We start from the raw sequence: 14417 nt of genomic DNA, 5'->3' as shown, positions 1-14417 counted from the left end.
AGAATCTCTTATATCGGCAAGATTTTTATGGTCGGATAAACAAATAGATAGCGTCCTCGAGTGATCCTGTTCGGTTTATGTCGTTCAAAACAGGTAAATAGGAGCCAGACCAAGCAAGGCCTTAAAACAAATAGAACCGCACTTAGTCAGTATTCTTGCCTCAAAAGGCAATCAATGCAACTGTTGATAAAATGGAGTGACACGGTCATGTTTTTTCAGGCCAAAAATCAAACGAACCGCTGTGTTCTGAATAAGTTTTAATCTTTTTAGAAGTTTTGGATGAGATCCCAAATATATTATGTATGAAGCATGCACTGCATTTCTAGTTCGCTCTTCACATCCCACTGTCAGAACGTTTCCGTAGAAACTGAGCGTTGGCTTCTCTTTTAGACGGCTACTACATCTATATTGAAGGGAATGATGCCAGCCGTGGAGCTGTAGCTCGGCTGCTCAGCCCTCGATGCCGCGCCCAGGGGCCTCATTGCTTCCGCTTTTGGTATCACATGTTTGGCGTCGCTCTGACGATGGAGCTAAAGGTTTCTGTGGTAAAGAATGGAGTTCTTCAGAATGAATGGTCAGAGATGGGCAATAAAGGAGATAAGTGGTATTATGCAGAAGTCCTTCTGGATCTCTCAAGTAATACACAGGTAGGAGATATATTCATCCCTGTCTGATCAATGTCTCCTATAGAGTACAGTGTGTAAGCACAAGAATATATATGGAATCACTTTGTCTAGCTACAATACAATGTCAAATGATATTGGATGAAAGAAGAGGAGAATATATACATAGATTAATTGATTCAGCCTGATATGAAGTAGAGGTACCAAGTCAGAAAAAGCCACGACTTAGTGGTTCTTTATTGCAAACTTTAGCTAGAAATGCAAATGTGATTCTAACATCCATATTCTATAAATCAATGCATAAGAATATATATATCATTTTAAATTCTAGTTTTTGTGTAGTTGCATTAAAATCTTGGTTTAGAGGGCTCTTCTCCCCTAACTCCAGTTAAAAATAAGTCACACCTTTCTAAACCAAAGTAGCTTTTGACATTAAGGTCCTCCCATGTCCCCTTTCTTCACCTCAATTCAGGCCAAAGTGGCCAAATCCACCAGGGGCCTTGTTTCTGCCTGGCATGGTCAGGTTTAGAGGCTCCTGAATGGAAAGTTCCACTTGATCAGCTTGGCAGGTTAGTTGCTGCCCCTGCAGGATTTGGTCATTGTGAAATGAGATTGGGTTTGTGGAGAGGGGAACAGAGGGGATGAGAATTGTGTTGTAGAGCCAGAGGACATCAGTTTCTAAGAAGCAGGGTTCGGTGGCATCTGGAAAGGAGTATTGGCAAAGTCTGAATGGAGCATGGCTTGAGTGCACAAGTTATAAAATTTATTTTTATATTTGCACAGGTCCTAAGCAGTTTACATTGAATAATAATCAGGCACTTGTACTATTATACTTTTTTTGCACGTTCATGGATAAATCTAGGTTTGGCTATTTACACTAGTTATAGAGCTGGTGTCAGCTTAGGGTTCTTTAGTGTGGAAAAAAGATAGCTTGAGGGGAGATTAAAATTGAAGTCTACAAAATCGTGAGTGCAGTAGAACGGGTACAAGTGGATCGATTTTTCACTCCGTCAAAAATTACAAAGACTAGGGGACACTCGATGAAGTTACAGGGAAATACTTTTAAAACCAATAGGAGGGAATTTGTTTTCACTCAGAGAATAGTTAAGCTCTGGAAAGCATTGCCATTGGTTGTGGTAAGAGCGGATAGCGTAGCTGGTTTTCAGAAAGGTTTAAACAATTTCCTGGAGGAAAAGTTATGGGGGAAGTCACTGCTTGCCCTGGATAATTAGCATGGAATTTTGCTACTCAACATCTGGCATTCCTTAACTTCCAAAAAAGACTCCACCTTGCTCCCCTCCACTCCATCAGCCGATGTTCTGGCAAAATTCTTCAACGAAAAGGTCACTACCTTGAGATGCTCCTTCCCACCTACAGTCTCCTACAACTCTCTGGTGCCCACCGACTCCAATTCTACCCTAACGGTCTCCAACCCTATCCCAGTCGACAGATCCTGGACTACCTTTGAGCACGTATCCGAATCCCTGGTCTTCAAACTCTGCCACAAACTGAAATCCTGCAACTGTTCCTTAGACCCATTCCCCTCCTACCTATACGAGCAAATTCTCGCATAGGCCATCTCATCTATTACTAAACTCATAAACTCCGCCCTACATTCGGGCCTTTTTTTCCCCAGGAATGGGTCATATTGCCTTGACCCCACTACTGAAAAAATCTGACCTAGATCCCTCCGCACCATCCAGCTATCGCACAATAGCAAATATCCCTCTCCTAACCAAGATGCTAGAATCCATCATATCAACCCAACTCTCATCATATTTAGAGAGATTCTCTATTCTCCTACCTTACCAATATGGCTTTTGTCTCAACTTCAGCACCGAATCCCTACTGACCACCTTAATCTCAAAGGTTCAACAACTCGAAATAAGTTTGCCGTCCTCCTACAATTCGACCTTTCTGCTGCTTTTGACGTTGTCCATCATGATATTCTAGTCTACCAACTCTCTAAGATAGGTATTAACTCCACAGTCCTAGACTGGTTCTCAAAATTCTTACGTTCTCGTTCTTACACTGTCAACATAAATGGCACCTCATCCTCCCCCTGGAAATTGATATGTGGAGTCCCGCAAGGCTCATCTCTAGCTCCTATTCTTTTCAACATCTATATGACCTCCCTAAAACTCCTCCATCTATCCCACCTAGAAACAATTTATACTTATGCTGATGACATCCTCGTCCTCCTCAAGAATAATTCAAACCTCAACTCTCTGAGAACATATCCTCTTGTATAACGGACCTTAAATCCTGGGCCCACACTGTGCAAATGAAACTGAACGAGTCCAAAACAAAACTACTTTGGCTCGGCCCAAAACTAGACCAACTACCCACCTCCATCCCACTGTCCTCTGGCTCCACTGTGCAGCTTGAGTTCTCAAGCAATGTTCTGGGTATCAACATTGATTCTACACTGTCCTTCAATGACCACCTCAATTCCTTGGTAAAAAAATGCGTTTTCAGCCTTCACATGCTGAGGAAAGTAAGATCTTGTTTCCATCAAAAACACTTTACCGTCTTTGTCCAATCCATCATCCTTTCCAGATTGGACTATTGCAACTCTATCTACTTAAGCCTAACTAAGAAAAACCTTCATAGACTGCAGCGGATTCAGAATTCCACGGCTAAGCTTATCTTCGCAAAAAGTAAATTTGACCATGTCTCACCGCTCCTGTCCAAGCTTCACTGGCTTCCGATAATCGCTAGAGTCCACTTCAAATGCGCCTGTCTAACTTTCAAAATCCTACACGGCATCCTCCCTCCCTTTATCCCACTTTCTTGGAATTCCTCAAATCCTAATACCACCAGACCCACTCACAAATTAAAACTATCCTTCCCCTCATTAAAAGGCATTTCCCATGCAGAAAAACTAGGGACCTCCCTCCCCTTCAGAATCACTGAGCTCTGGAACAACCTTACCTCCCCTCTTCGGAACCTGAGCTCTCTCCAACTTTTCCGCAAACATCTAAGCCCTCTAAATATTCTTCATACTTTATCCTTTAACCTTCATTGGAGTTTCTTTCTCTCCCAACTCCTGTAAACTGCGCCGAGCTCTACGATTGTGGAGAAGTTGCGGTATACAATCCTAAGTTTTAGTTTAGTTTAGTTTTAGTCAGGTAATAGTGACCTGGTTTGGCCACCATGAGGATGGACTACTTGGCTAGATGGACCATTGGTCTGACCCAGTAAAGCTATTCTTATGTTCTTATGTCAGTGGTGATAAGTAGATGCACCCATGGACTCTGCCACTTCCATTACCCTTCCGTAAAGAGAAGTAGGTGCATAGCTGTCTTTACAAAATAGGCTTAAAATGGGTACCATAACCAGTGCTTATAGGTGCCACCCAGAAAATGAAATGTTCTATTAAGGATGTCTTTAACCAGTGACCACTCGGGTGAACTTTGATCTTGGGATGAGCTTTCATTGGAAATGCCATGGAAATTTCAACATGTGTAACTTGCCTAGAGCTCTGATCTGGATGTCCAAGCAAAAAAATCTAAAATGCAAATTGAAATCCACGATGTCCTATCTTGTGCCTTTCATTGATCAAATGAAACAGAAATAAATATACTAACTTCCACTTTGTTTTAAGACTTGAGCCTCCGCCATCTCCATTACAGCATCAAATATAGAAGGTGACCTTCTCCCGTTCCCCCAGTTCTGATTGAACAAGGGGGCAGGAGTGATTCCTAATTCTTCCTGCCCTGCTGGTGATGCAATCCGTAATGATTGTTTCAAAATGTTTCTCATTGAAGGAGCATCATTTACCGTATGTTAAATGATTAATACCAATGTCTAATTCTGCTCTAGATCATTCTGGAAGGTGTGAGAGGCAATGATTACCGTAGTGATATTGCCGTGGATGATTTATCTGTGGTGCAAGGCTATTGCTCAGGTGAGATTTTCAGTGTAACATCATTTCTACATCCAAAAATGTGGCAGTATCGTATGTTCTATGTTAATTCATTATATTACTCATTGGTGGTTATTGTAGAAGCTCTCGTCTTGTTTTGGATATCTGTTTCGGCATCCATATTGCATGGATGTCCAAATTCCAATTTTATAATCTAATCTAATCTAATCTAAACCTTAGGTTTGTATACCCCATCATCTCTACATTCGTAAAGCTCGACACGGTTAACAAGAGTTAGGGTAGAAAGGAACTCCAATATAGGGAAGAGGAAAAATGAAGAGAAAATAATGTACATAGGAAAAGTCTGAAAGGCAAGATATGGGCGTCTAACATGAAAGCATGTCCAAATGGCAAGTGGACAAGGCCTGGGTATATTTTGCATGGGACTATAGATGCCCAGCTCGGATCACAGAAGGGGAAGGGGTGTTCAAGTCTAAAAAGATGGATATCCGTATCTAGACCTAGTCAAATCCAGTTTAGAGAAAGGTACTTTGATTGAGCAGCTGTCCACTTCAGGGATTAAGGCATGACACCTCCTTAATCCCCCATTTGGGAGTTGGCCATCTACAGAGTGAGCAGCAAGTGAAATCTTTTGGGTACTTCCCAGTCCTAAAGATTGGCCACAGTTAGAGACAGGATGCAGGGCTTGATGAACCTTGAACCTGACTCAGGATGAAACCTCTTATGGTCTTACTGGGACGAAAGTCTAACATTGTGGCCATACTTCAAATTGCAAATGGACCAGTTCCTGAGGTCCACATAGACATCTTGTTTTCACATATAAACAGTGAATACTATTTTCATAAACTGAACCTCATAATCTGGTTAACTTTCACATTTTGGTTATTTTGAACCAATTCTGAAGGCCACATGTGCACCTTGGTCAAAAGCCTCACCTCTTAGTTTTCTAAGAATGGATTAAATATTTCATCAAACAAAATCAAATGAATACAGAGTTAAGCAGTAACTGTAATGATCATTTTCTTGCAAAAGTAATGAGTAACTGTAATATATATACCAATAATGGAGACACTCAGCTCTGCCCAAGTAGCAGCAAGTCAGTGGACCAGAGCAGAGAGAGCCTGGCCATCAAATCACACTTTAATAGCAACCAGTGGTAAAGCACGAACATAAATCCATCTCCTCAGTCATAAAACATCTGGAAAATCATGGCCTCGTCACGGACCGTGTTTTGGCTAAACCGCCTGCATCAGGAGTCCCTATTTAGTTAGTTACAAACCAAAAATGAAAGCCAGGTCCTCTATGAGCATCAGAGCTGTTACTGCAATAAACCGCGCTACGGTTTTGTAAAAGGAGGGACCATATAATTAAATCACAAAAGTATCTGAATTTACACCATTATTATATTTTCCATATATAGGATCTGTTTTAACCACAACTCCAACTACGACGACATCACCAACCACATCATCTTCACCACCACCAATCACTTCAGGTAATTGTCAGCAACAGGACCTTCCTCCAGGATCTGAAAAATATAACAGTTTATTAACTCTGCTAAAAGAGGGCGTCATATTAGTTTCTTTTGGGAAGTAGTTGATTTGCGTGTAGATTATGAAGCTTCATTATGAGTTTATAAAGCATAAAATACTTATTATTCCCAAAGCCTTGATATTGGGTGAAAGTTATTTAAGTCTTAGTTTTCTCTCTGTCTCTCAGGGATTATGTATGACAATTAATTTTGAGCTCCATTTCCCTCTCTTTTCGCTAAAGATTCATGCGTGGTGGAAGGAGATCCTCATTATTACACATTTGATAATCAAGTCCATCATTTCATGGGAACCTGTAAATACACATTATCTCACCTGTGTAATGACAGCAGTCTACCGTATTTCAACATTGAAGCAGCCAATGAACACCGAGGAGCATATACACATGTTTCATACGTCAAATATGTAGATATCGATGTGTATGGAAACAGGATCACACTGGAGAAGAACAGAAGTGTGAAGGTAAGTGTATTTAGTTATTAGACATTGTAAGAAGAAGCAATAAGAAATGTGTTTCATCACAAGTTATTCTGACCTGACATGTGTAACTACAGGTTAATGGGGAATCCGAAATACTTCCCATAAACTACTTACCAGGTCTTGAAGTTTCCCTGAGTGGACAGTACGTTCTTCTGACCACAGTCTTTGGACTGAAAGTGAGATTTGATGGCAACCACAGAGTGGAAGTGACTCTTCCCAGCACCTATAAAGGCAAAGTTTGTGGAATGTGTGGAAATTATAATGAGAATCCTCTTGATGACTTCTTAAACCCAGATGGACAAATGGAACCAGACTCCGTCAGCCTTGGTAACAGCTGGCAGGTTGGCAATGATTCAAGGTTGGTTGCCTTTAGCAGAAAATCCTACTTTTGCATGAAATTTTTTACCATTTATTTTTATTAAGTGGAAGGTCATGGTCTAAAAATGAATTATTCTCTTTCTGAGAAGAGTATCCTCAAAAATAGAGAAATAATGATAAAGAACAGCTGAAATAAAAGCCCCATATTACATATGACTTCACGCTCAAGAAGGCCCCCTCCAGTTGACGATATTCACAATTTTACATGTATTTTACAAAAAGCTCTTCGAAAGTTGAACATTTTGTAAAATACATATGATGCATAAGAGTAAATGTATGTATAACATCAAGAAGAGTAATTTTACAAAATAATAAGAATAAAAGAGAAGGCCATTACTCAGTCTGTTACACAGGAAAGCCTGCTACTTAATATGAGTAATTGCCGATTTAACAACATTCACGTGTAAGTACCAGAGTTTGTAAAACTACAGGAACAAGAAGAGCCAATTAAAGAGTCGAGTTCTAAACTCCGAATTATGGTTTTTTGAGATAATTTTTAAGCTCAGAAACAGAAGCATGCTGGTCCCCTCACTCACATCTTGAAACCTCTTGTCCACCCAGCAGTTTGTTGATATTTACGAATCCTTCGAGGAAGTGTTAATACAGATGGGGACATTTTTGAAAGATCCGTTTATTCTCTCCCAAACCCATCTCATACCACCGTGAAATCTATACACGCTGCATACGTACACATAGAAGTAGCTGTTACCACAATTGTTCATTATTCCCATATGTCCACTTAACTATGAACACTGTCTTTAATATAGTTTAAACACCTTCTATACCTTGCAAACTGATTTCCTACATGTGAAGCATCTGCAACTTGCATTTACAGCTTACAGCAGTCCAAAATGAAAATTTCGCAAATCTACATATTCATTCCAGCAAATGGACCACCCTGCTGTGATGACAGTGGTCGAGCGACTTTAGCCTTGACATCAATTCTGAAGGAAACTGTTGTCAATAAATAAATAAATGCCATTTATGCAAAAATGTCCATTTCTTCCTGGTAGAATTCCCATCCTTAGAAGCAAATTTAATAAGGTGACTTTGCTGTACAGAATCACGCAATGACACCGAACGTCTCTCTTCTTTTCTTCCAGCTGTTCTGGTTCTAAGCATGAACCCAACTGTACTGAGGAGGAGAAAGAGGTCATTGAAAGCAACAGCTTCTGTGGTATCATCACTGATGCAAATGGGCCTTTCAGATGGTGTCATTCTGTCCTACCCCCAAGCGCTCACTTCACCAACTGTATTTATGACTTGTGTGAGCTGAAGATGGATCCCGACTCGCTGTGCAGGAGTCTTCAGTCTTACGCAGATGCATGTCAGGCACACGGCATGAAAGTAGAGCCCTGGAGGAATGCAACATTCTGCCGTATGTACTGGAATATTCTCCATCCTCGTAATGCTTTGCTCCTTTATAATTAATTTAATGAAAGGATGATCTTACTTTAGAACTACAATTTTGTTGGAGTTGATCCATTTCTACTGATTGACTAATCACAAATTAATTTTATTTCACAGCAATCCACTGTCCATCCAACAGTCACTACGAACCGTGTGGCTCAGCTTGCCCTGCCACCTGTGTGAATCCCAGTGCCCCTTCGTCTTGCTCCCTGCCATGTGCTGAGGGCTGTGTCTGTGACAATGGATTTGCTCTCTACAATAATAAGTGTGTTCCCAATAACCAGTGTGGATGCTGGAAAGACGGTGTTCACTATGCTGTGGGATCTGCCTTCTGGACCGATGACATGTGCTCAGAAAAATGCAGCTGCCCCTCAGCAGGAAGCAAACTTATTTGTGTAGATGGAACATGTCCAGAACACCAGTACTGTGGAATTTCCAATGGCAAACCCGGATGCTATCCCTACACTTACGGGATCTGCCGCGTACACAATGACCCTTATTATAACACTTTTGACAAAATGACTCACAGCTTCATGGGCATCTGTACCTACACACTGGCCAAACTCTGTACCAATTCCACTTCTCTGCCGTATTTCAACATTGAAGCTAAGAATGAGCATCGTGGAAACTCACACGTGTCCTATGTTGAAAAGGTTTACGTTGAAGTCTATGATCACAAAATTGTGATGATTAAAAGGGAGCCAAATCGCGTACTGGTGAGTCTTATATTATGTAATTACTTCATTTGCTGTTCAATTGTTTCTTCTTTTTATCTGTCGCTCATCAACCCCAGATTGAGTACCAGGGTAGGGTTGCTACTCTTGCCAGCATTGAGAGCTTAAGAGAAGTCTTTTCTAAGATTGCCACCTAGTTCCACTGTAACAGGGAAAGGGCCACTAGATTAGATGTGACATTGCATATTTTAAAGTCATCTGCCTTGTCCTCTTTGAAACCCCCCCAAATATAAAATCTAATTAACATTTTCTCTGCGTACAGTGTGCTTTGTGAGTTTTTTTTATTTTTGTGGTTACCATTATGTATTAATAAGATTATATTGTGTATATATGAAAAATGGATGGAAGAAATTTCATTACAATTAGTACTTTTATTATAGGAGTAGAGTCAGGTATGGAGCTTGGGGGTGTGTGGGGCAGAGTTTGGGTGAGTCTGGGGTGGAGCTTGGGTAGGGGTACTCGGTTGGTATTTGTTAGGCTTAGGGGGTACTTTGCTTGAAGAAGTTGAGGAACACTACCCTAGGTGATCTAAAAAAACACCTCAGCCTATGAACTGAACCTAAGTCCTCTTCATTACATGGTCCTAAGTCTTCTTCAAGGTCCATGAAAATGAAACTCTTCTCTCTTTTCCTAAAGGTTAATGAAATGTGGAGAAACCTGCCAGTAACACTAGCAGGAGGCTCCCTTAAAATATCCAGGAGTGGCTGGAGTATCCTTCTGGACACTGATTTCAGGCTGACAGTTTCCTACGACACCGATCATTCTGTGGAAGTGAAGGTCCCCACCACCTACTTCAACTTGACATGCGGCATGTGTGGTAACTTCAACAGTCGGAGAGAGGATGATTACATGATGCCCAATGGAGAGCAGGCTCAGAATTCCATTCAGCTGGGAAACAGCTGGTCAACAGTCGATGATCCTTCATGTGAGGTCATTCCACCTACACAAGGTCCATGCGTATTGGAAGAACTCTACAAAAGTGACGCTTTCTGTGGCTTGTTGACAAGCAAAGATGCACCTTTCAGTGTCTGCCACTCAGTGATTAACCCGGAGAGCTTCTTTGATACCTGTGTCCTTGAACACTGTGCTGGAAACCAAGTTTTGTGCCAAGCTTTGCAGGTCTATGCTGATGCCTGTCAGCGAGAAGAAGTTGCTGTTCCATCCTGGAGAAACAGTACTTTCTGCCGTGAGTATTCAGAGGCTGCCTATATTGCATTCATAACGTGCCCAAGTTCATTATGTGTCCAAGAGCTAAGCATTTTCTCATAGATGCAACAGGGCCAATATACTATAAATTTGACCATGGAGAAATATTTCCTAATATATTACCCTATATAATATATAACATTATGCAGTATGTAAGTATGAAACCTGTCCTTAGGAAGCACATACGAGGGTTCTTCAAAAAGTTTCTTCACTTTCATTTTTTCACAGGAAATGGTTGGGACGGGAGAAGTGGTAAGAGGGCGTGTCATAGAGTGTCATGTGACTAGTCAGCCAGCCAATCTGGTTCACCTGTGGAAAACTGATGTAATTTGCTTTTGAGATACTTAACCCTTTAATTGGCAGATGGTGAGACCAGCTGCTTTACATAACCTGATGTTGAACGAGAACAAGAGATATTTGGAGATTCAGATCTCCCATAAGAGCCTTAGAAACACAGGTTGCTTCTGAGCAACAAGGCCAAATAAAGGGCTATTTAAAAACATAACAGTGTTTTGAAGATCCCTCGTATTTCTGTCACAACTCAAATTAGTTGCTTCCTTTCCTTACTTATTTGTTATGGTAATAATTTGTAATATAATTTCTAGGCGGAAAGTGTAAAAAAGAAGTAATTAGATTCTTATATTATAAAGGCATCATAGGATCTTATTTGATTTCATAAATAGTATCCTACAAAGACTCCCAGTAGAGCACAAATTCTCTCCTATAAATTTTCTCCTGTTCTGAAGGTCTGAATATGTGTGTACATTGTTAGGGGCAATTCTACAAGTGGGTGCACACTATTCCCGCTAAGGTGAGCAGGAGTCCTCCACCTAGTGCCCTGTTGAAGTGTGTGTGGGGAATGCTGTTTCTCTATTAAATTTTCAATATGAGAGTGAGGGACACTGCAGGACTCCAGAAAATCTGCTTGTCCTTAGTGATTGAGAACACAGTATTAGAGCACCACCCCCTAGTGGCAGCAATGCAGTTGGAAGACTCCCACTCAGCTTCTATACAAAAACCATTATGCTTAAGTGTTCTTAGTGAAAACTAGCATAAGTTGGCAGAATGTGCTCCTACAATTGAGCGTGCCCACTTATGCCAAGTCTAGGACAGGCATAAATAGACACAACTAAACATGGCAGGTGTACATGTCACTTACTGTATTCTTTTTAAAAAAATGTATTTATCTCATTTCTTATTAACAATCAAGTATAATAAATACAACTTGAATCAGATCAATAATTTCCAAGGGAAAAAGAAAAAAAAGAAAGAAATATCTATTCAGTTATATAGAACACAAACACTTACAGTATTCTGGCTACATTATATATATATTATATACTGTATATATATGCACCTAATCTAATCTAATCTAATCCTTAGGTTTGTATACCGCATCATCTCCACGTTCGTAGAGCTCGACGCGGTTTACAGTAGGAGAAATAGGAAGGAACTACAACAGAGGGTTAGAGGTAGAAGTGTGAAGAAAATTTAGAGGACTTGGGATGCCAAAATATAAGAGTTTCCTTGATTCCTAAGTTGGAGGGAGACTTACATTTTTTGAGAAAAGCCAGGTTTTCAGATGTTTGCGGAAAACTTGGAGAGAGCTCAAGTTCCGAAGAGGGGAGGTAAGGTTGTTCCAGAGCTCAGTGATTTTGAAGTGGAGGGAGGTCCCTAGCTTTCCTGTGTGGGAAATGCCTTTTAGCGAGGGGAAGGATAGTTTTAATTTGTGGGAGGATCTGGTGGTATTAGGGTTTGAGGAATTCCAAGAAAGAGGGATAAAGGGAGGGAGGATACCATATAGGATTTTGAAAGTTAAACAGGTGCATTTAGAGTGGACCCTGGCGATTATCGGAAGCCAGTGGAGCTTGGCCAGGAGTGGGGAGACATGGTCAAATTTACTTTTAGCGAAGATGAGCTTGGCTGCAGCATTCTGAATCCGTTGGAGTCTGTGGAGGTTTTTCTTAGTTAGGTTTAAGTAGATAGAGTTGCAATAGTCCAATCTGGAGAGGATGATGGATTGGACAAAGAGGGTAAAATGTTTTTGATGGAAGCAGGATCTAACTTTCCTCAGCATGTGAAGGCTGAAAAAGCATTTTTTTAAACCAAGGATTGGAGGTGGTCATTGAAGGACAATGTGGAATCAATGATGATCCCCAAGACCTTGCTCGAGAACTCAAGCTGCAGAGAGGAGCCAGAGGGTAGTGGGATGGAGGTGGGTAGGTGATCTAGTTTTGGACCGAGCCAAAGAAGACTTGTTTTGGACTCATTCAATTTCATTTGCACAGTGTGGGTCCAGGATTGTAGGTTCATTATACAAGAGGATATGTTCTTAGACAGGTCGGTGAGGTTCGAATCGGTCTCGAGGAGGACGAGGATGTCGTCTGCATAAGTGTAAATTGTTTCAAGGGGGGATAGGTGGAGGAGTTTTAGGGAGGACATGTAGATGTTGAAAAGGATAGGGGATAGTGGAGAGCCTTGCGGGACTCCACAATTCGGTTTCCAGGGGGAGGATGAGGCGCCATTCATGTTAACCGTGATAAGATCTAATTTTTATAGCCTAGTTTTCCTCACATTCTACTTCCAACTTTTTTTTCAAAGAATAAGATTGCGTTTGATAAATATTCTATGTAGGTAGAAACAGTTTTTTCAGTAAAAATCATACTGGAATTGCAAAATAATTTTGCCTTCACCCATATTAACAAAACGGGAGGGTGCAGAGAAAATACAGATGCAGGAAAAGGTGTAATTGAATAAAAAACTATGACCTCATAAAACTTCAAAGGCTGACGTGGCTATGTTTTGGCTTATGCCTGTATAAGGGGTAAAAATTATAATATAGATAAAGAGAAACTTTGACAGCATAGCTGCAGTAATGAAATGCAGTTTTATTCAACTAAACATTTTTATTGTTTCAGAACAGGATTTGATATATCTATTTGCTCTGTGTATAGTCCTTTCATTCATTCTTTTGGAGGTGGATTTGCAAATTGTCTCTCCTTGCTTATATGATAACCTCTGGCACTGGCATTAATTGCTCTAGGAGTAGAAAGCAATACAGCCAAAGTATTGAACAATTTCACCTTCAGTAATGACAAATGTTCTCCCCCCTGTGTTGACCTCTGTTGCGTCATTAATTCTCACATTTATCAAAAAGAAACTGTTTCTCTTTCAGCAAAACCATGCAGGTCCAATAGCCACTACAATGCTTGCACGACTGCCTGTCCTGCAACATGCGTTGACCCCTCGGCCCCTGAAAACTGCAGTAAGCCCTGCATCGAAGGCTGTGAATGTGATGATGGATACGTGGACAGTGGAAATACCTGTGTTTTGAGGGCTGACTGTGGATGCTGGTACAAGGAGAAATACTACACTGTGAGTGAGAGAGGCTTTTCCGTCATAATATTAAGCAACGTTTCACTGATATTTGATTCCATGAAGACATTATGATCTTTCTTGCAGAAAGGAGAGAGTTTCATGGAAGGAAACTGTGAGATCAAATGCCAGTGTATGGGAAATAACCGAGTGGAATGTGTTTCAGTCGCTTGTGGCCCAGATGAAATCTGTAAAGTTCAAAATGGCCTCCTGGGATGTCACCAAGCCAGCACTGCCACATGTCACATTTATGGAGACCCCCACTATGCAACGTTTGATGGGAAAGTTCACCACTTCCAGGGTTCCTGTAATTACACAGTGGCTGAAACATGTGGAAATAGTTCTGTGGGCTTTAGTGTTACAACAAGGAATGAGTACAGGGGGAACCCGAGCTGGACGGCCCTTAATTCCGTGGCTCTTTCTGTGAACGGTATTCACATCGCAGTCAGAAAGCACAACCACGTCTATGTAAGTACATTTCTGTGGTTGATGTTACATGGCTACGACATCAATAGCCACTATCAATATAAAATCAATATTGACTATCAATTTAAAATTCAGCATACTAAACTCTGTTTAATTTCCCTTCTGTAAAAGGTTGTAAAAGCAAGAAATTCCTAAATCACTCTTTAGCATCTCAGGCAGCTTCTCCTGAAAAAGAATTTCGATCATTGTTGCTCACAGCTGTCTCTTACAGACATTTTAGAAAACAGCTAAAAACCTATCTTTTCAACAAATACCTGACTAGCTGACTCATTCTAATATACGATTA

General features: G+C 40.8%; 1 protein-coding gene across 1 annotated transcript in view; it reads left to right on the top strand.

Moving 5' to 3' along the window:
* The window catches only part of LOC117366936 (IgGFc-binding protein-like), a 164457-nt gene that overhangs the window by 50265 nt on the left and 99775 nt on the right, over positions 1–14417 (top strand). Inside the window, exons 37-46 of the mRNA XM_033958996.1 lie at positions 391–647; positions 4449–4533; positions 5933–6007; positions 6286–6524; positions 6617–6900; positions 8024–8298; positions 8448–9046; positions 9701–10250; positions 13446–13645; positions 13733–14113. Coding sequence (XP_033814887.1) covers positions 391–647; positions 4449–4533; positions 5933–6007; positions 6286–6524; positions 6617–6900; positions 8024–8298; positions 8448–9046; positions 9701–10250; positions 13446–13645; positions 13733–14113 — 2945 coding nt within the window. The remainder of the gene's footprint in view (positions 1–390; positions 648–4448; positions 4534–5932; positions 6008–6285; positions 6525–6616; positions 6901–8023; positions 8299–8447; positions 9047–9700; positions 10251–13445; positions 13646–13732; positions 14114–14417) is intronic.

Source organism: Geotrypetes seraphini, chromosome 9 (genome assembly GCF_902459505.1).
Source record: "Geotrypetes seraphini chromosome 9, aGeoSer1.1, whole genome shotgun sequence".
NCBI classification, from domain to species: domain Eukaryota; kingdom Metazoa; phylum Chordata; class Amphibia; order Gymnophiona; family Dermophiidae; genus Geotrypetes; species Geotrypetes seraphini.
This window is presented reverse-complemented; position numbering and strand designations above follow the sequence as displayed.